The 21,000-nt window shown below is 41.9% G+C and overlaps 2 protein-coding genes across 4 annotated transcripts in view; both read left to right on the top strand.

The window, feature by feature from the left end:
- The window catches only part of LOC125245071 (guanylate-binding protein 1-like), a 105,838-nt gene that overhangs the window by 62,566 nt on the left and 22,272 nt on the right, over nt 1-21,000 (top strand). The window lies entirely within an intron of this gene.
- On the top strand, nt 5,715-9,907 carry LOC125245079 (piggyBac transposable element-derived protein 4-like). Of its 2 annotated transcripts, XM_048155525.1 has the most exons (4): nt 5,717-6,345; nt 6,960-7,040; nt 7,263-7,343; nt 8,084-9,907. In XM_048155525.1, exons 1-4 carry the CDS (start codon nt 6,194-6,196, stop codon nt 9,291-9,293), a joined length of 1,524 nt encoding a protein of 507 aa, XP_048011482.1. In that variant the 5' UTR covers nt 5,717-6,193; the 3' UTR covers nt 9,294-9,907. The 2 variants fall into 2 exon arrangements, with proteins under 2 accessions (XP_048011483.1, XP_048011482.1); XM_048155526.1 differs by lacking the exon at nt 6,960-7,040 and having other exon boundaries at nt 5,715-6,345.

The following is a 21,000-nucleotide window of genomic DNA, read 5'->3' as shown; positions in this document are numbered from 1 at the left end:
GCTGCGTGGATGAGTTGAGTGCGTCGTGCTCTGGTGATGTATTGGAGACCTTGCGGGCAACCCGGCGGAGTGTTGGTGGAGGCATTGGAGGAGGGCAGAGTCTCTTCAGACCATTGGATGGGACTTACAAAGAGGGATTCTGGGAGGACGGTTTCTGGGGTTTCAGACTTCTCTTCAGGAGCATGGAGACGGGATAAGGCATCAGCCTTGAGGTTCTTGGAGCCAGGACGATAGGAGATGGTGAAGTCGAATCTTGAAAAGAACATGGCCCAGCGGGCTTGTCGGGGGTTCAATCTTTTCGCAGCTTTAAGATACTCCAAGTTTTTATGGTCGGTTAGCACTTGAAAGGGGTATTTGGCTCCCTCCAGCCAATGCCTCCATTCCTCCAACGCGAGCTTGACGGCCAGGAGCTCTCGGTCACCGATGTCATAGTTGACCTCCGCCGGGCTGAGCTTGCGGGAGAAGAAGGCGCATGGATGGAGTCTACTTGGTTGCCCCTGCTGCTGCGAAAGGACCGCCCCCACTCCTGCGGTAGATGCGTCTACCTCCACGACGAATGGCCGGTTGGGATCAGGGTGGACGAGGAGGGGAGCGGTGGTGAAGACATCCTTTAGGGTTTCAAAGGCTTGTGTGGCCTCTTCGGACCAGGACAGAGACTTGGGCTGATGGCGAAGGAGGTTGGTGAGTGGGTAGACGATGGAACTGTAGCCTTTGATGAAACGACGGTAGAAATTAGAGAAACCTAGGAAGCGTTGGAGTTCTTTGACGGTTGTAGGAGTGGGCCAGGACCGGATGGCATCCACCTTCCCCTCGTCCATCCGGATGCCACTGTGGTCAATGTAGTATCCAAGGAAGTGGACGGATGACTGGTGGAAGGAGCATTTTTCCGCCTTGAGAAACAGTTGGAACTGCCGTAAGCGCTTGAGGACCTCCGCAACGTTGTGGCGATGATCGGCCAGGCTCCGGGAGTAGATGAGGATATCATCGATGTATACCAGCACGAATTTATGGAGAAACTCCCGGAGCACCTCATGAATGAAATCCTGGAATACGGAGGGGGCGTTGACTAGTCCATAGGGCATGACCAGGTATTCATAATGGCCAGTGGGCATGACAAAGGCGGTCTTCCACTCGTCCCCCTCGCGTATCCGGATGAGGTTGTAAGCGCTGCGGAGGTCCAGCTTAGTGAACACAGTGGCACCACGGAGATGTTCCAGGGCCGCTGGGACGAGGGGAAGTGGGTAACGGAACTTTATGGTGATTTTGTTGAGTGAACGGTAATCGATACAGGGCCGCAAGCCTCCGTCCTTTTTGGCCACGAAGAAGAAGCTGGAAGCAGCAGGGGAAGTAGACGGACGGATGTATCCTTGCTTGAGGGCCTCTTCGATGTAGTCCTCCATGGCCTTCTCCTCCGGCACAGACAAGGGGTAGATCCTTCCCCGTGGCACTGGTTCACCCGGTAGCAGATCTATGGCGCAGTCCCATGGCCGGTGTGGAGGCAACTTGGAGGCTCGTTGTGGGCAGAAGACATCGCTGAAGAGGGCGTAACAGGAAGGGATGTCAATGGATCGTTTCTCGATGGGGCTTTCAATGGAGGTGGCACAGATGGAGATTTCTTTGGAAGATGGAGATGGAGATGGAGGAACAGGAAACCCAGAGAAGCAGTTAGGAAAGCATTGTTCGCCCCACTTCAGGATCTCACCCGTGCGCCAGGAGATGGTTGGGCTGTGTTGTTCGAGCCACGGGCGCCCCAGAACCACGTCAGCGGTGGATTCCTCCAGAACCAGCAGGTGGATGTTCTCGACATGAAGGACGCCTATGCGGAGTTGAAGTGGTCCAGCACATCGAGTGATCTTCTTGCGGCCTAGGGGTTTTCCGGTAATGGAGTGGGCTTGATAGATACTAGGCGAAGGCGAGGTTTTGAGCTTGAGTTGACGACAGAGGGTCCCGGAGATGAAGTTCCCGGCTGACCCTGAATCGAGGAGCGCAACAACTGGAACAGACAAATTGGCAGCAGTAAGGGTTACAACGGTGGTGAGTGGTTTCATCTGGAGCAAGGAGGGAAGGATGGCACTCACCAGAGGTCTTGGAGGGCGTGTTGGGCATGCGGAGAGTACATGCCCAGGAGAGGCGCAGTAGAGGCACAAATTCAGGGTCAGCCGGCGCTGTCGTTCGGCAGGGGTGAGTCGGGAATTTTCTACTTGCATAGGTTCGCTGGCTGGTTCTGGGGAGCTGACGGGTTCTGACCGACGGAGGAGATGTTGAGGGAGTGGCTGGTCCTGGTGCTCTTCGAGACACGACTGCATACGTGTGCCCACACGGATGGCGAGTTGGATGAAGCGTTCGAGGCCGATGTTGTCCTCGTATGCAGCGAGATGCAATCGCAACTTTGGTTCCAACCCCTGGCGGAAGGAAGTGATGAGGGCCTGTTCATTCCATCCGCTACTGGAAGCCAGGGTACGGAACTGCAAAGCATAATCACTCACAGCGTTAGATCCTTGCTTTAACACTCTGAGGTTTGATAACGCGCCGGCGCGTTTTGCAGGTTTTTTTTCACATTGCAGCAAAACAGACTTAAAATACTCCGTCATTTTTTGTCATAGAGACATAAGTAATACATCAATTGAAACTATAGAATATCTCCTTTTATTTGTATACACTCAGAGTAAAAACAAAATGTTGTGCTTTTTGTAAAATAAAGAAAACTAACATGATGCGTGATCTCTCATCTCCCTCTGAACGAAGTCCAATCTGATAGTTCTCAGAAAATGAAGTGTAACTTAGTGAATACTAATCACAAAAAATTCATACTTATGTCTAACAAAACGTTGAAATGTCAGGTTTTAAATCGTGCAAGTCAAATCGAAAACAAACATTCTGTGTTTATGTAATCTGTATGAAAAGAGAGCCATGTCAGAAGTCCGTGATTCAGCTCATTACCCACTAATGCGGCCACACCCACGGAGCCAGCGCTATTCACAGGCAAATTCAGAGACAACACATGCATTCATCATCTCAATCGTGTATTTATTGCCTTGAAAATTGTTTATCTGGATGAAAAAGCCATGGTTAGCGATCTCTGGAAGACATTCAGTAAATTCCTGTTTGTTTTCTTCTATTGATAAGTTTAAGTGAGTTTTTGTTTCTTTAGCGCCCTCCGGCTGTAGTATGAATTGGTAAACACCATTCATGGAATATCGTCTTCTTCTTAGGTGAATTTGTGGACTAAAATGCACAGAGCGCCCTCCGGCTGCAGTATGAATTGCAAACACCAGCGCTCATAGAGATAACAATGAATATTAAATAAAAAATAACTCCTCTGTATAGAAAATTGACATAAACATATGAGAATCCTATATTTCTCCAAATGTGCATGCTTTTAAACTAAAAGCCTATATTCAGACTCTTTGCATCACAGAAATACATTATATTTTAAAGTATAATATAAAACCATTATTTTATATTGTAATAAAATTTTTCTGTATGTTTCATATACCATGATGAGCTTGAGACATCACAGAAGTTTTTTTTCACAGCCTACCTGACTGAAATGCCTCATTAATATGCAAGTCTTTTCAGGTCATTACTATTCAATTCTTTTGTCTTCACAGGTGAGAATGAGCCATTATTCATGGAGATTCACGCCTCCACGCATACCGTGTTTCTTGGCAAAAAGTGTCTTACAAAAACTAAATCAGTATATTGTTATAAATGAAAGAGTAGTCAGCATAATTTTTACATAATTTTGAAGCAAAAACTCTAGTCTACAACCTTCAATACCCAAAAGTCTTGTGAACACAGATTTAATATACTTTTATTGGCCTTATATCAGTGACTTAAGTTTTTTGTTTTTTCAGTAACCACGCATAAACGTTATTCCTTCAAAAACACAAACATGTACACACATGTTCCTCACATATTATGGTAGCCCAGTTTGTGCTGAATACAGTGTAATGACACTTGTGTCATTAATATGTTTATGAACAACTGAAAAAAGCACAAATGTCAGGGCATGTCAAAACTTCTCCAGGCCCCAAATCAGCCTCAGACTCCAGAGGGTTAATTTATAGAGTTTCTCACCGACAGATGAATCCGAAAGGGGTTTTCCAAAAACTTTGCGGAAGTGAGAGACGAAGGCTGAATAGGATTTCACCACGGGGTTCTTTTGAATCCAGAGCGCGTCTGCCCAACGGAGAGCTTTTCCTTGCAGCTGCGAGATGATAAAGGCGACTTTAGAGGTATCCGCGGGGTAAAGTTACGATTGCATCTCCAGGACCAGCTCACATTGCAGGAGGAATCCGCTGCAATCCTCCGCCGATCCTGAGTAGGGCGCCGGCCTGGCCATGGGACTGGCGTGCTGGGTTGGAGTGTGCAATGAAGAAGTGAATGGGGAAGCGGCGGCAGGTGCTGGAGACGGTGGTTGTGGTGGAGTGAGTGCTCGGCGCAGCGCGCTCACGAGCTCCTGGAATGGGTCTTGTTGGCTCATGCTGATCTCTTGCCGTGTTTGTGGTCCGGTCTTCTGTTATGGTACAGATGGCACGGAGACAGATGTAAAAGCAAGTTAAGTGGTTTACTGAGAAAACAGCAGTGAGCAGGTGAGTAAGTAGTAGATGGAGAATTCAAATGCGATGATAGGGAAATGATACTGTCCTTGTTGATTGCAGGTGAAGGTTGAAGGCGGAGAGATGGAGACAGGCTGACGATGAACACTCACACACACAGAAGGAGGCACACAGGAGGTAGACTGCAGACAATGGAGAGATTGGGATCGCTGATAACAGGTAAGTAACAGGTTTGAGTCCTTGAGGTAAGTATACCAGAGTCTGTACAATTAACGAGACCGGACAACTGGAGTGTGTGTGAGTGCAGGTTAAGTAGTACTGGTGATTAGGTGGTTAATGACATGCAGGTGGCGGTGATTAGAATTCCGGTGATTGAGTGCGTGGGTATTGACGGGAGGTGGAGCCTGACGTGTCTGTGACAGCTACTCCACAAACCACCAACAGAGCATATAAAATTTTAAAACATCGCCAAGTAAAACGCTGCGTTTATATAGAACTGTCTCTTTACGACCACAACAAACGGGACACTTTTCAGACGCGTATTCAGACTTCGTCTCAGTGACAGGCTCAAGTCAAACGAGGAAGGGAGCTTCAGTTGAACAACAGTGAATTGCGGTCAGATGAGATTTTGTCAGGCTATGTCTGTAAAACTCAGAAAAATTAACACGACTGTCCAATCAGCCGTTATACTGTGCTCGTGGAGCGCACTCAAGAATTGCATGCGCAAATGCGCCGGCGCGCTGCATAATGGCTTTATTATAGCTTAAATAAAGCGCAAAAGAAACTACGAGCAATGATGGTCGTTGTTCTATTGTAAGTGAAGTCATGAAATTGCCAAACATGCGATTAAAGCTGCCTCAAAACTGTGCATGCATGCATGTATATATGTTGACATGTTTTTAAAGCTATTGTTATCCAATTTGTTGGCCTTGAAACATCTTAAAATGCACATATGTACTCCAGGGAAATCTAAATTTTCTCGGGGGAGCATGCCCCCGTACCCCCCTAGCAAACTACATTTTCTGACCTCGGGAATTATGAAACCCTGCGTACGGTCCGTCTAAAAACGCGCCGGCGCGTTTTGCAGTTTTTTTTTCACATTGCAGCAAAACAGACTTAAAATACTCCGTCATTTTTTATCATAGAGACATAAGTAATATATCAATTGAAACTATAGAATGTCTTCTTTTTTTTGTGTACACTCACAATCAAAATAAAACTTTGTGCTTTTTAAAAATAAATAAAATATACAGGGTGTGCTGTCCTGCCATCTCCGTCTCTGCAAACATCATTCTAAAAGGTCACTAAAAGTAACTAAAATAGACGGCTTATACATGCTACATGGACATGAGAGATATTTCTTTGCAAAGCTTTAAGTGTCTACTTTTAAACGAAACAAATAAATTCTAAAAAAAATATTCTCCCTTTATGTAATCAGTATAAAAGTAAAGAGAGGTACTGTTTCTCCTGTCTTACCTAATTATCTTTAATGTGTGCCCGCCCACGCGCAGAGCGCTCTATTCATAAGATAATGTGCTGAGGCGATCTATGCAAACTGTAAACGCCCCTAACAGCGTCTTAAAAAGCATCAAGTTTCATCAGATTCATTCGCTTTCCTGCGCGTTTGGAAGATGGCACGCTACTCAGGTGAGCAGGCTCTTCAGATGGTCCTGGACAGTGAGGAAGAGTTCACTTTTTCCTCGGAAGAAGAACACGACTCTGACGATGAACGTCTGTATTTTGAAGAGCGACTTGATCCAGCTGAAGATACAGTTTCTGATGAGTAAGTGATTTAGTTTTACTTAAATTATTTGACGTGTTTTTTCTATATAAGCGTACATATATATTTGCCTTATATTTACATCTAGGCCTATCTATATAACTCTATATAACTTTATCTCATAAAAATGCTTATAAATAGAATGCTTTTCTGTTGACATACTTAAATTATTTGACGTGTTTTTTTATATAAGCGTACATATATATTTGCCTTATATTTACATCTATCTATATAACTTTATCTCATAAAAATGCTTATAAATAGAATGCTTTTCTGTTGATATTCGACTTGTTATTAATATGCATAGATACGTTGGATACACGCGTTAGATCGATTAACTGCATGCAGTTGAATAGCATATTATGATAGACGTGAATGTGCTAAAATATGCTTGGTTGTGAAATGCGCGAACGTGTTGCTATTCACTAAATGTGCTAACTGATATAGCAGACTGTAACGTTTACACATTCGCACACTTTGTCCGGTAATGGCCAATTGACAGACATATACAGCATGCTTGTATACCTGTTAATTTCCTGTCAGTTATGCATAGCTAATGGTATGAGAGTAGTATCTTATATGCTAATAATAACAGTTTTTTTTTTGTTTTGTTTTAGAAATGTGGATCCATCACTCTCGCATTCACCTGCAATTCTCACTAAGAGGGCACGCAGCAACACAGGCGATAATGAGAAAGAGTAAGTACACGTTTACCCACTATATGTGCAAACTGATATAGCAGACTGTAACGTTTACACATTCGCACACTTTGTCCGGTAATGGCCAGTTGACAGACATATACAGCATGCTTGTATACCTGTTACTTTCCTGTCCGTTATGCATAGGTAATGGTATGAGAGTAGTATCTTATATGCTAATAATAACAGTTGTTTTTTTTTTTTACAATTTGTTTTATTTAGGAATGTGGATCCATCACTCTCACATTCACCTGCAATTCCCACTAAGAGGGCACCCAGCAACACAGGCGGAAATGAGAAAGAGTAAGTACATGTTCACCCACTATATGGTAGGCCTATGTACACTACCGTTCAATAGTTTGAAATCGGTATGATTTTTCATGTTTTTAAAATAAGTTTCGTCTGCTCACCAAGGCTACATTTATTCAATTAAAAATACAGTAAAAACAGTAATATTGTGAAATATTATTCCAATTTAAAATAACTGTACTATTTAGTCTACAGTGTCACATGATCCTTCAGAAATCATTCTAATATGAGGATTTGCTACTCAAGAGACATTTATTGTTTACAATTGTTCAGAAATGTTTCTTGAGCTGCAAATCATCATATTAGAATGATTTCTGAAGGATCATGTGACACTGAAGACTGGAGTAATGATGGTGAATATTCAGCTTTGACATCACAAGAATAAATGACTTTGTGAAATATATTTAAATAGTACACAGTTATTTTAAATTGGAATAATATTTCACAATATTCCTGTTTTTACTGTATTTTTAATTAAATAAATGTAGCCTTGGTGAGCAGACGAAACGTATTTTAAAAACATTAAAAATCTTAGTGGTTCCAAACTTTGAACGGTAGTGTATGTATATATGTGTCTGTATGGCTTTCTTTCTTATGCGTGCACAATATATTAGCATTAGTGCTTGGTAATGTTAATATATACAATAATAAACATTATATTAGTATTAGTTATTGATGATGCAAATAGTATAGCTCCTTGTGTAATAACCATCTCACTGTTTTTTTTTCTCCAGCTATAGCCCTAATGAGAGTGCTCCAAAACCCCTTGCAAAAAAGGCCAAGAAAAACATTCAGACAAGCAACAGGCATTCAGCTCTGTCATGGAAAACAGATAATGACACTGACATGGTTCCACAGACTCTGAGATTCCTACCTGCACGGGAACCTGGACCACAGCTGCGTCCTGCTGATGAACACACTCCTAAGAGTCTCTTCAAAATGTTTTTTTCTGAGGATGCAGTTTCAACTCTATGCCAGAACACCAATGCTCAGGCTGCCAGGGCAGTTTCAAAGGGATGTAGATATAAATGGACAGATATCAGCATCGGTGAGATGTACCGCTACATTGGGCTGCTGTTTTACATGGCTATGGTGAAGATGAGCTCCATCAGTGACTACTGGCGACAGGACAGTCTTTTCTCTGTGCCTTTTCCTGCTACAATCATGTCAAGAGACAGATACCGTACCATTTCATGGAACGTGCACATGAGTCACCCAGATGAAGACAAGGAGAATGACAGAAAGAGGGGAACAGCTGATCATGACAGTCTTTTCAGGGTCAAACCTCTCATGGACACAATCCGCCTTGCTTGTAAAGCAATCTACCATCCTAAACGGAACTTGGCTGTGGATGAAAGAATGGTGGCATGTAAAGCAAACACTGGAATGAGACAATACATGAAAGCCAAGCCAACCAAGTGGGGCTTCAAGTTGTTTGTCCTTGCTGATTCATCAAATGGATACACTGTGGACTTTTCTGTGTACACAGGAAAGAACAACTTTCCCACAGGCCATGGACTATCATATGATGCGGTGACATCTCTTCTGGACTGTAAAGTTTTAGGCTCTGGGTACCATCTGTACATGGACAATTTCTACACAAGTCCTAAGCTCCTGAGAGACTTGTTTGCCATGAAGTTTGGTGGCTGTGGGACATACAGAGACAACAGGAAGGACTGCCCTCGTAATGCAGCTAATTCACTCTCCAAGAAATCTGCCAGAGGATCCATCAGGTGGATTCGGGATGGAGCTCTTGTATTTGTCAAGTGGATGGACACACGAGAGGTATCTGTCTGTTCTACCATACATGCTGCTTATAGTGGCGACACTGTGCAGAGGAGGGTGAAATCACAAGGAACATGGAGGACAAAGACAATTCCATGTCCTGCACCTGTGACTGCATACAACCAACACATGGGGGTGTCGACCTGTCTGATCAGCTGATACAGTACTACACAACACAGCACAAAACAATGAAGTGATACAGAAAGATCTTTCTACACTTCCTGGACATTGCTGCCACAAACGCTTTCATTATACACAAAGACCTTTACGGTAACATGACCCATAAAGAGTTCATAGAACAGCTGATTGCAGAGCTCTTTGGTATGTCGTCACAGAAAGCAGCTCCAAAACGGACCAAAAGTGACCATGTACCGGTTCCAGGAGCAGAGCTGACATCAGATGCAAGGAATAATGCCACCGCTGGTCGTCGGAACTGCATGCTTTGCAAAGTACAGCTTGGTAAAAGGCAAGACACACCTTGGAAATGCCAGGCATGTGACATTTACTTGTGTCTTCAGTTGAAAAGGAACTGTTTTCAAAAATGGCACACAGATGTGTGACTGTTCAGATTCTCTGTTCACCACCTCTCACTGACCATTGGGCTGCAAAGATTATCTATATGTGATCAAGCAGGTTATGTATAGGGTGTAAAAGTGGGCTTTTTTTATAAACCTTACCTTTATTTGCCTGTATACACAAAATGTGCCTTTGACCCTAGTTTATATGTGGATTATATTGTTAACTTTATTTTAAATAAAAAAGAAAAAAAACAATGATATGTCTTGTCTTTGCATTTTCTTAGTTGACTCAGTCACATTCCTGACTGAATGGCTCATTATGCGGCTCATTAGGGGCAGGGTCTTAATCTCCCCAGGTGTAAATCACTTCATTATTCATGAAGAGTCACACCTCTTCGCATATGGCCTACCTAAACAAAAAGTGTCTTAGAAATTTAAAACCAATACAATGTTTTATGTGTCAGAGTAGGGAGGATCATTTCCACATCATTTTGAAGCAAAAACTCTACACTAAAATATACAATTCTCAAAAGTCTTGTGAAAAAACATTTAGTATGCATTTTGAGGTATTGTTTCAGTTACTTTTTTTTTTTGTTTTTTCAATAACCACGCATAAACATTATTCCTTTAAAAACACAAACATGTACATACATGTTCCTCACATATTATGGTAGCCTAGTTTGTGCTGAATACAGTGTAATGACACTTTTGTCATTAATATGTTTATAACCAACTGATAAAAGCACAAATGTCAGGGCATGTCAAAACTTCTCCAGGGCCCAAAATCAGCCTCAGACTCCAGAGGGTTAAATTCTATATAATAAAATCTGAGGTATACGTGTATGCACTGTGATAAAAAATAAATGGGGCCAAACACGATTGAATGTAAGGGTTTGTGTCTCGTTATTCTATTAATAACTACCGATTGATTTTGCATTTCTATCAGAAATTAAGAATTATTAATGTCATTTTAGTGGTGCAAATATCTAAGCTATGTAATACTTCAAATCTCAAGGTTAAATCAGAAGATTTTTTAAAAAATGTTTCTGTAACAGCTGCCAAAAAATAGTATATAGCACTGTGGTTTTTAACAAATTAAAAAAAAAAAAAATTCAAAACATCCTCCCCTCTGGTTTTTTCACAAATCGCACCCTGTATATATATAAACGAATAAACTAGTCAGAATATAGGCTACAGTTAAAGCTTTCCTTTAGTTTTTGTGAAATACTCACACGCACTGGGGCCCCAACTGCAATGAACCAGCTCTGGGGGGGTCCAGCTTGCAAAAGGTTGAGAACCCCTGATCTGGACTATGAAACTTTGGGAGATTATTTTTTAAAGTCTGTTCTTTGAAATTAGCTTTAAAAAAAATTATTTTTTTCATTGTTTTTCCACATTATTGGCCCATATCTTAAAATAGAACGTTGCGACTTCCGACTCATTTCGCCAGAGCGGGTCACATATTTTGTTGATCCTGGAACAACATTCTAGTCTGAACATTTAGTCTTAACCCTATTCCTACCCCTAAACCTAACCCTACCCATAAGTTATCCCAAACATCAGAGGGAAATTACATATGAATAACACTGATGTAGAAGCACCAATTCATGATTTTAAGCCTAAACGTGACATAATCTGTAAACTTGTCCCTCAAATCTGATTGGTTGATTTGAATGTTGTTCCAGGATCAACAAAAATGTTGACCCAGGAACTAGTTGAACTCAGCAATATCAGGAATTTTGTTTTGTTGTATTTTTGTTGTAATTCAGCCACACTGGAGGGTTTTTGAGCATGAACCGCCTTTTTAAGGTCATGCCAGAGCATCTCAATAGGATTTAGGACAGGACTTTGACTAGGCCCACTCCAAAGTCTTCATTTGTTTTTCTTCAGCCATTCAGAGGTGGACTTGCTGGTGTGTTTTGGATCATTGTCCTGCTGCAGAACCCAAGTTCACTTCAGCTTGAGGTCACGAACAGATGGCCGAACATTGTCCTTCAGGATTTTTTGGTAGACAGCAGAATTCATGGTTCCATTTATCACAGCAAGTCCTCCAGGTCCTGAAGTAGCAAAACAGCTCCAGATCATCACACTACCACCACCATATTTTACTGTTGGTATGATGTTCTTTTTCTGAAATGCTGTGTTACTTTTACGCCAGACGTAATGGGACACACCTTTCAAAAAGTTCAACTTTTGTCTCATCAGTCCACAGAGTATTTTCCCAAAAGTCTTAGGGATCATCAAGATGTTTTCTTGCAAAACTGAGACGAGCCTTTATGTTCTTTCTGCTCAGCAGCGGTTTTCGTCTTGGAACTCTGTCATCCACCACTCCTGGGAAGGTTCACCACTGTTCCATGTTTTCACCATTTGTGGATAATGGCTCTCACTGTGGTTCGCTGGAGTCCCAAAGCTTTAGAAATGGATTTATAACCTTTTCCAGACTGACAGATCTCAATTGCTTTCTTTCTCATTTGTTCCTGTTCTTTGGAATTTACTGGTAAATACACAAATATGCTGTTCACACAACCAACGGCATTCTGGATTTTTCCGGTAAGAAACCATTCACACATCAACACCAAAATAAGAGTAATTTATGTGATGTCAGTCATCATGAAATGATCTTTAAATGCTGTACCCTTGTCTTCATTCGCTCACACGAGAAGCACTTTCTGTTCAATTTGACAACCTTTTTTTTTTTTACGTCTGAGTTACCAGTAAAATGGATGTTTTTGCACTTAAAACAGGAGACACATTATGTTACAACTTCCCTTACTGCCAGAACCAATTTACCAGTATTTTTTGAAAAGGTCCTGTTCACACATGATCTCTTATCAGTAATTTTTTACCAGTTTGCCAAAGACTGCATGTGTGAAAGGGGCTATTGTTGAATATCAAGTGTGCCCAACTAAACAAGAGGTGACAGTAGGGTGACCATATTTTGATTACCGAAAACCAGGACACTCGGCCCAGCAAAGAGATACTCAAAGTTTACTCAAAGATGCCTCATAATTTCAACACATTTAAAGTATGCCTCCTCTGTATGGATAGAAAATTGTTATATTACAAAATACTATCTATAACCAAACACACAAATTCAGATAGGCTTCTCAGAGGTTACTCAACATGTTTTATTATGACAAGTTTCAAAAATAACGAATGAAATAATGATAGAAATAATGTCTCTTCTGTATTAGAAAAATAAATAAATAACTAAAAAAATATGTCTGCTATATTAGCAATCCAAATTTAACAAAAATAGCTCTCAAAAAAATATCTATATCTTTAGTTTTCTTCTTCATCCTCGTTTTCCTCTTCATCCTGTTTTTCTTCTTCATCCTTGTTTGCCTCTCTATACTTTCCCAGCAGTTATTTGTTGCTTAACAAATAGGCATGAAAGTTATAAAGAAATATAAATATATATATATATATATATATATATATAGGCCTATCAGCTGTTATATCGCAAGCTACAAAGGAAGAGTACAACGAGCTGAACTCATTGTAGATGATAGCTGAAGGTTGCTTTGTGATTTTTTTCAGTTGTTCATAAACATATTAATGACAAAAGTGTCATTACACTGTATTCAGCATAAACTAGGCTACCAAAATATGTGAGGAACATGTATGTACATGTTTCTTTTTTGAAGGAATAGCGTTTATGCATGGTTTTTGAAAAAACAAAAAACTTTAGTCACTGAAATAAGGCCAAAAAATATATATTAAATCTGTGTTCACAAGACTTCTGGGTATTGGAGGTTGTAGACTAGTATTTTTGCTTCATGTAAAAATTATCCTGCCTACTCGTTCATATAAAACAATACATTGATGTACATTTTGTAAGACACTTTTTGTCAAGAAACACAGTATGCCTGGAAGTGTGAATCATCATGAATAATGCTGTGATTCACACCTGAGAAGACAAAAGATTTGCATAATGACCTCTAATGACCTGCATATTAATGAGCTCTTTCAGTCAGGTAGGCTGTGAAAAAACCCTCTGTGATCATGCTGATAACAAGATTAATGTCCACTCTTTACAAAAAAAAAAAAACATGATTTTTGTGATCTCATGCATGTATTATTACACATCATGTGAAGAACATTTTGTATAGGCCTTTGTTAAATTACAGTACCAGTCAAAAGGTTGGATGCATTACTAATGTTTTTAAAAGAAGTCTCAAGTCTCTAACCAAATAATGGTTCCCTTTCGAAAGGGAACTCGCTCTGCATTTGATACGCAATGGGCAAGGCCACACATGCCCCGGTGTCTGAAAACAAAACTATCAAACAACTCCAATCTGGCGACAGCCTATGGCGTAATACGGCACGACCCGGAAGTATAAAGGAGCGCCTGGAGAAACAGCCAGCATCTCATCGTCTTTCGGTCCTGTTCTGTCTGATCGCGACTATATCGACTCCGGTAGGGTTTTTTATATATGCCTTACAAACCTTCAAGAGAGTGTGTGTTTCCGTGTCCCAGGGTTTGACACTTGATATACACATTTTTCTGGGCGTTTTCTGTCTGGAGAGGAGCGCGCATAGACAGTGCTTGAGGGCATTGTCTGTGTGTTTGTCTTTGCAGCGCGCGTGGACGGCTCGACGAGCGGTTCCTTTCTGTCCATTTATGTGGCGGCTTCCATGACTTTCCTTTCTGATCTCCGCGATTGAAATCGAACCCCTCGCCGTTCAGATTTGTATCTGTAACCCAGGTAGGGTTATTATTATGTTGGGTTAATGCTAGGTAAAATAAACAAGTTATTATTGAGTAAATAATATCTAATTCATGAGAAGGGTTAATTTGGAATACATTAGATGGGAGTGCATCATTTATGCGTATGTACATGTGATATTATGTGTTTCAGTTGTGAACTACATTTTAAAGCACTGTTTCTTTAAGAATTACGGTGATACTTAAAGTTTGTATGTAATGCACTTGCGAAAATGTGCTTTTGCCTAGCAAGTTAGTATTATTTGTTGCTGATAGGTTGTTGTTTTATTTGTTCCCGCCCTCACGTGTGAGACTGCAATTCTGATTGGACTAGAGGGAGAAGAGAAGAGGAGAGAGGGACGCATGAGAGTGTTGTTCGGATGACGGAGAAGAAATGTACATGTAAACGCTGGATGAGTTGTTGAAACTTACATTTCTTCATATCTGAGAGTTTAAGGACATTGAGGAAAGTGTATGCGCGTTACTCTGCACGAGTATAAGCAGAGTTTCTTTTGTAGTGTTGAGTTCAGTCGTTAGTGTGAGAATACGTTGGATAAACGGACATTCAGGTACACTGGACTGCATTAGCGTTTATCTTGCTTAAATGTACGAGTTTTGCTGGATCAACAAAGACCCAGATAGCATTCTAAATCTCCGAGTGATTTAGAATACCTCTGGCGCCGTGGGACATGATCAGCGCAACTTCGTCATGTGAAAGAGAGAGCGAGAGAGAGCGCTCGTGTTCGAGTTTCGGAGGAGTCTGAGACGAATGCTGCGTCAATAGGAATTCAGGTGCTATTATTTCATTTTATTTGCTCAATAGAGTGAAGTGGCCATTTGTTGTTTCACGGCCCCAACGATCGCTAGCAACGTCCAGGCCTGCAACGGGGAGGGGTTGGGACTTGTGAGGTGTGTGTGTGCGCGCCTATGTGAGTGGCCACTCAGAAGTTATAATTGTTTCAACTATTGGTTTTGAAACGAATATTTTGTATTGATGTTATTTGTTTATTTGAGATATTAAGGAAGTGTTGATCTAACATAATTGATTATTTGAAGTGATTGCATATTTTCCTCAAAGGAAAAGAAAGACAGAAGACAAGTGTATGGTTTAATTTGAAGTTTATTGAACATTTGACATTTAAACATATATTTACACGTTTATTTATTTTATTTTACTGTGTATAAATAAATCTAAAGGTTAATTTTGTTATACTTACCTATTTGTGTTGATTGGAGTCATTATACAGTGACATTTCTTAGCTTAGTAGGGGGAGGGTAGCATTAGTGCATAGTCGAGAGACACTTTAAGAACCCGGTGCGCTGCCCTGGTTACATTCAGGGCATAGGGGGCGCTACACAATTTGGGGGCTCGTCCGGGATCATTATTCTCTCCCTGAAATCCTGAATATTAAGATTAAGTGTTCAATAGAATATAAAGGGGACTTACTGACTACTCTTTCCAAGATTCAAAATGGCGTTCAAGAGTGATTCACTTTTGTCTGTTGAACTTTCAAACTGGTGCAAGGAAGCTGTAATTGAGGAAAGCCATGCTATCATGTTAATGGGAGTACCTGCAACAACTGATGTGGCATGTATTGAAGAGGCTGTCGAAACTATAAAAGCTGTAGGCAGAGTGAGAGTTAGAGACTCTAAAAAGGGACAAAGCCCAGATACTGTGTCGATATTGTGTGAATGCCGTGAAGTAATAGATCCTACCCGCATTCCAGCTGAACTGCAGAGAGCCGAGGGGGAAGAGACGTGGAGGGTCATTGTAGCATCTGTTGATGTTCCTGCATCCGGGTTTTCTGAGAAATTGGCAAAATTTCTGCATGAGGAAGGAAAATCCATGATTGACTTGGAATCTTTATTCCATTTATCTAGTTCCAGTGCTGGTTCACCCGAGTCCATTATACGTGCAGTTGGGGACCTTCTGGAAAAAACAAAGCCCTCTGGAGACTCTAATGCGTATAGGCGATTGCGTATGTTTTCTGGTACTATTCCCACCCCGTCGGGAGAAGAGAATCTTGAGAACTGGATGGAACAGGCCAGATTAATGACAGCTGAATGCGAGTGTTCAGAAAGAGAAAAGCGGCGACGGATAATGGAGAGTTTGAAAGGCCCTGCTCTTGACATTGTGAAGGCGGTAAGGTTTTCAAGTCCTGAGGCTAGTGCTTCACAGTATATTGAGGCTCTAGAAAATACATTTGGAACCTCTGAATCAGGGGAAGACCTTTACTTTGCTTTCAGGTTACTGAGACAATTCCCTAGAGAATCTCTGTCTGACTTCCTGAGACGAATAGAGAAGTCGTTGACAAAGGTGGTGCAAAAAGGCGGTTTGATGTCTCAGATGATGGATAAAGCGAGAATTGAACAGCTAATCAGGGGTGCTGCTTTTGACTCAGACCTGATGTTATTACAGCTGAGGCTAAGAGAACGGAAAGACCAACCTCCGACTTTCTTGGAATTATTGAATGAGTTAAAGACAGCTGAAGAGAATGAACTTGCACGTCGTAGAATCGGAACGTCAGTTAAATCAATAAATCTGAAGACTGATGATAATCTGGAATCGGATGTAGTTAAGCAACTCCGAGCTGAACTTCAGGAGCTAAAAGCCAAGATGAGAGATGATTCAGCTAAAGTTCCTGTCGCATCCATGAGGATAGGTCCTAAAGAAAAGCTGGAAAAGCAAAGAGTGGATACTCATGGAGAGTCTGAAGTGAAAGAGTTAAAGAAACAAATTCACAAGTTGAATAAACAGTTGGAGGTGATGAGTATCAGTTCAACTGCTAAGCCTGTTCAAATTAAAAATAGGCAGGACTACAGAGCAATGCCTTCGCGACATAATGAGAAACCAATGAAGCCTAAGGAGGATTTTTTCTGTTACCGTTGCGGGGAAGACGGACATATAGCCACTAAGTGCAGAGCATCAGAGAATACTGGCAAAGTCATACAAAAACTGGTGAGATCCCTCCGAAGGGCTAAAACAGAAGGGAACAGAGCGAAGGAAGATCCTGCTGCTTTTCGTGGTCCAGATTGTTTCTCCAAGAAGGGACTAACTGATGTCAGTTGAGAAGGAATGTGTGCCTATGGGTCTAGTGGGACCGGTCTCAACAATTTCAGTAGAATTGAATGGATGTCCATGCAGTGCTTTACTGGACAGTGGATCTCAAGTTACCATTGTTTTTGACCAGTGGCATGCCAAGTACTTACCACAGATTCCCATTCAACCTTTGACAGGATTGTCTATCTGGGGACTAAGTGCCTGTAACTATCCATATAAGGGATACATTCTAGTGGATGTGTCATTTCCCGAGTCACTTACTGGAGTGAAAGAAACGGTACCTGTCTTAGCATTGGTGTGTCCAGAACCACAAGGTCCTCAACAGGTTCCTGTAATCATTGGAACCAATGCAAGTTTTTTTCGAAGACTGATTTCACTTGGCCAGGAGTCAGGAGTTTCGGATGCTGCACATTCCCTAAGGATTCAGTCAACTGTTTCTATGCCTTGTGTCCAGCATATGCAATGGAAGGACCAAGTGACTGACTCAGTGGAAGGAAATGTTAAATGGATGGGACCTGGATCCTTAACCATACCTCAGAAGGGTGAAAAGTATGCTGAGTGTAAAGTCAAACTCAAGGAACAGGCGAGAGAAGATATTCTCCTAGTGGAAGCCACTGATGAGAACCTATTACCTGCTGGGGTATTTGTCCCATCGTCTGTCCTGTATTCATCTGATATAGACGTGGATAGCTTCAAATTGCTTGTGTGCAATGAGACTGCAAAAGATATAAGCATTCCTCCAGGGACTGTGATGGCAAATGTTTTCCATACTGACACTGTTACAGTCACGCATGGGGATCAGACCGTCAGGAAGTTAGATCCGAATATCTTTAACTTTGGCGATTCTCCAATACCGCCTAATTGGGAGGAAAGATTAAGAAAGAAGCTGTCTGAGCGAGGAAATGTGTTTTCTATATCAGAATGGGATGTGGGAAAAGCAAAAGATGTGACTCATACTATCAGGCTGAATGATTGCACGCCTTTTAGGGAGAGGTCTAGGCGTATTGCCCCAGCAGACATCGATGATGTGCGCCGTCATCTGAAGGATTTGCTGGCTGCCGGTATAATAAAGGAATCAAGGAGTCCCTATGCGTCACCCATAGTCATAGCTCGTAAGAAGAGTGGTGCTATTAGAATGTGCATTGATTATAGAACTCTGAATTCCAGAACCGTACCAGATCAATATACAACTCCCAGGATAGAAGACGCTCTGGATTGTTTGTCGGGGAGCAAGTGGTTCTCCGTCTTGGACTTAAGGAGTGGTTACTATCAAATTGAAATGGCTGCTGAAGATAAGGAAAAGACGGCATTCATTTGTCCTCTTGGATTCTACCAATTCGAGCGGATGCCGCAAGGAATATCTGGAGCTCCAGCAACGTTTCAACGGTTGATGGAGAGGGCAGTTGGAGATATGCACTTGCTACAAGTTATAGTGTATCTAGATGATCTAATTGTCTTTGGAAGAACGTTAGAGGAGCATGAAGAAAGGTTGATGAAAGTGCTGGATCGATTGGAAGAGTTCGGGCTCAAAGTGTCTGTTGACAAGTGTCAATTTTGCCAGCCAGCTGTCAAGTATGTGGGACATATTGTGTCTGCAGAGGGCATAACCCCAGACCCGGAAAAGGTGAAGGCTGTAAATGAATGGAAGATACCTCATGATCTAAAGTCATTGAGATCGTTTCTTGGATTCTGTGGATTCTATCGCAGATTCATTAAGAATTACTCAAAGATAGTACGGCCATTAACTGAACTGACCAAAGGGTATGCGCCAGTGAGGAGTAAACAGAAAGTGGCAACTAAAGGCAAATATTACCAAGAGCTGGAACCCTTTGGGGAGCGGTGGACTGAGGAGTGTACGGAGGCCTTCCATACCATTATCCATTGTCTTACCCATGCACCAGTACTAGCGTATGCAGATCCATCTAAGCAGTATATATTGCATGTGGACGCCAGCTTACAAGGTCTGGGTGCTGTGTTAAATCAGGAGTACCCTGAGGGGTTGAGACCAATTGCATTCGCCAGCAGGAAGTTGAGTACAGCTGAGCAACGATATCCCATTCATCAGTTGGAGTTCCTGGCTCTGAAATGGGCTGTCGTTGATAAATTCCATGACTACCTGTATGGAACAAAATTCACAGTAAGGACGGACAACAACCCCCTTACATATGTTCTATCAAGTGCAAAGCTCAATGCTACTGGACATAGGTGGTTGGCTGCCTTAGCCACTTATGATTTCAGCCTCCAGTATAAACCTGGTAGTCAGAATACGGATGCTGATGTACTGTCACGTTATCCTTTGGATACTGGTCGGACCACAGAATGGATAGATATTCCTAGATCGGGAGTAAAAGCTATCTGTACACGTGCTACTAGTACTTACCTGTCGGATGAGACGAGTGTCAGATTGGTAGACCAGCTGGGTGTCGATTCTGAAAGTATTCCTGATTTGTATGCTTGCCCGATACACTTGGGTACAGACACTCAACCTCCATTGTCTAACTCTGATTTGAGGTTAGCGCAAGAGCAAGATCCCGTCATTGGTCCAGTGATCCTAGATGTGGAGAAAGGGAAACTTCTCAATGCTTCAAAGAGTTCTAATGTTTTGGAAACATTATTGAGGCAACAGGGTAAGAAGTTGGCCATTCGTCATCATCTCTTGTACAGAGTAACAAAGAACTCTATTGGAAAAGAGAAAGAGCAGTTAGTCTTGCCTGACAAATACAGAAAGGAGGTCTTGAATTCTCTTCACGATGAGTCAGGTCACCTAGGGATTGAGCGAACCACTGAATTGTGTAAAGACAGATTCTATTGGCCGCATATGACTAGGGAAGTGGAGAAATATGTGAAGAATTGTGGAAGATGTATTGCGAGGAAAACTCTGCCACAAAAATCAGCCTACCTGAATCATATTACCAGTAGTGGGCCAATGGACCTTGTTTGCATTGACTTTCTGTCAATTGAACCAGATTCAAAGGGGGTTGCCAATGTTCTTGTAGTGACTGACCACTTTACCCGTTATGCGCAAGCGTACCCTGCAAGAGATCAGAAGGCGTTAACGGTTGCAAAGATCTTAGTGGAGAAGTTCTTCGTACATTACGGTTTGCCTGCCAGAATTCATTCTGACCAGGGCCGTGATTTTGAGAGCAGACTAATCAAAGAGTTACTTGGAATCCTGGGGATCCGAAAGACGAGAACGTCACCCTACCATCCTCAAGGAGATCCCCAACCGGAACGCTTCAACCGCACTCTTCTATCCATGTTGGGTACGCTGAATACTGCTAAGAAAGAAAGGTGGAGCCAGAGTGTGAGTCAGTTAGTACATGTATATAACTGTACTAAAAGTGAGGTAACAGGATACTCTCCTTACTATCTCATGTTTGGAAGAGAAGCTCGCCTCCCGATAGATGTGCACTTTGGAAATCCTGCAGATGGAAAGAGAGGAACAAATCATCAAATGTATGTGGAGAGGATGAAAGAGGATTTAAGACATGCATATAAGTTGTCTTTGCAAAATGCGCAGAAGACACAGCAAAGGAACAAAAGACTCTATGATCAGAGAGTGAAGTTTAGAGTGCTTGA

The sequence above is a fragment of the Megalobrama amblycephala genome, linkage group LG14 (assembly GCF_018812025.1).
Source record: "Megalobrama amblycephala isolate DHTTF-2021 linkage group LG14, ASM1881202v1, whole genome shotgun sequence".
Classification (NCBI taxonomy): Eukaryota; Metazoa; Chordata; class Actinopteri; order Cypriniformes; family Xenocyprididae; genus Megalobrama; species Megalobrama amblycephala.
The sequence above is the reverse complement of the archived record's forward strand: the minus strand, read 5'-3'. Positions and strand labels throughout refer to the sequence as shown.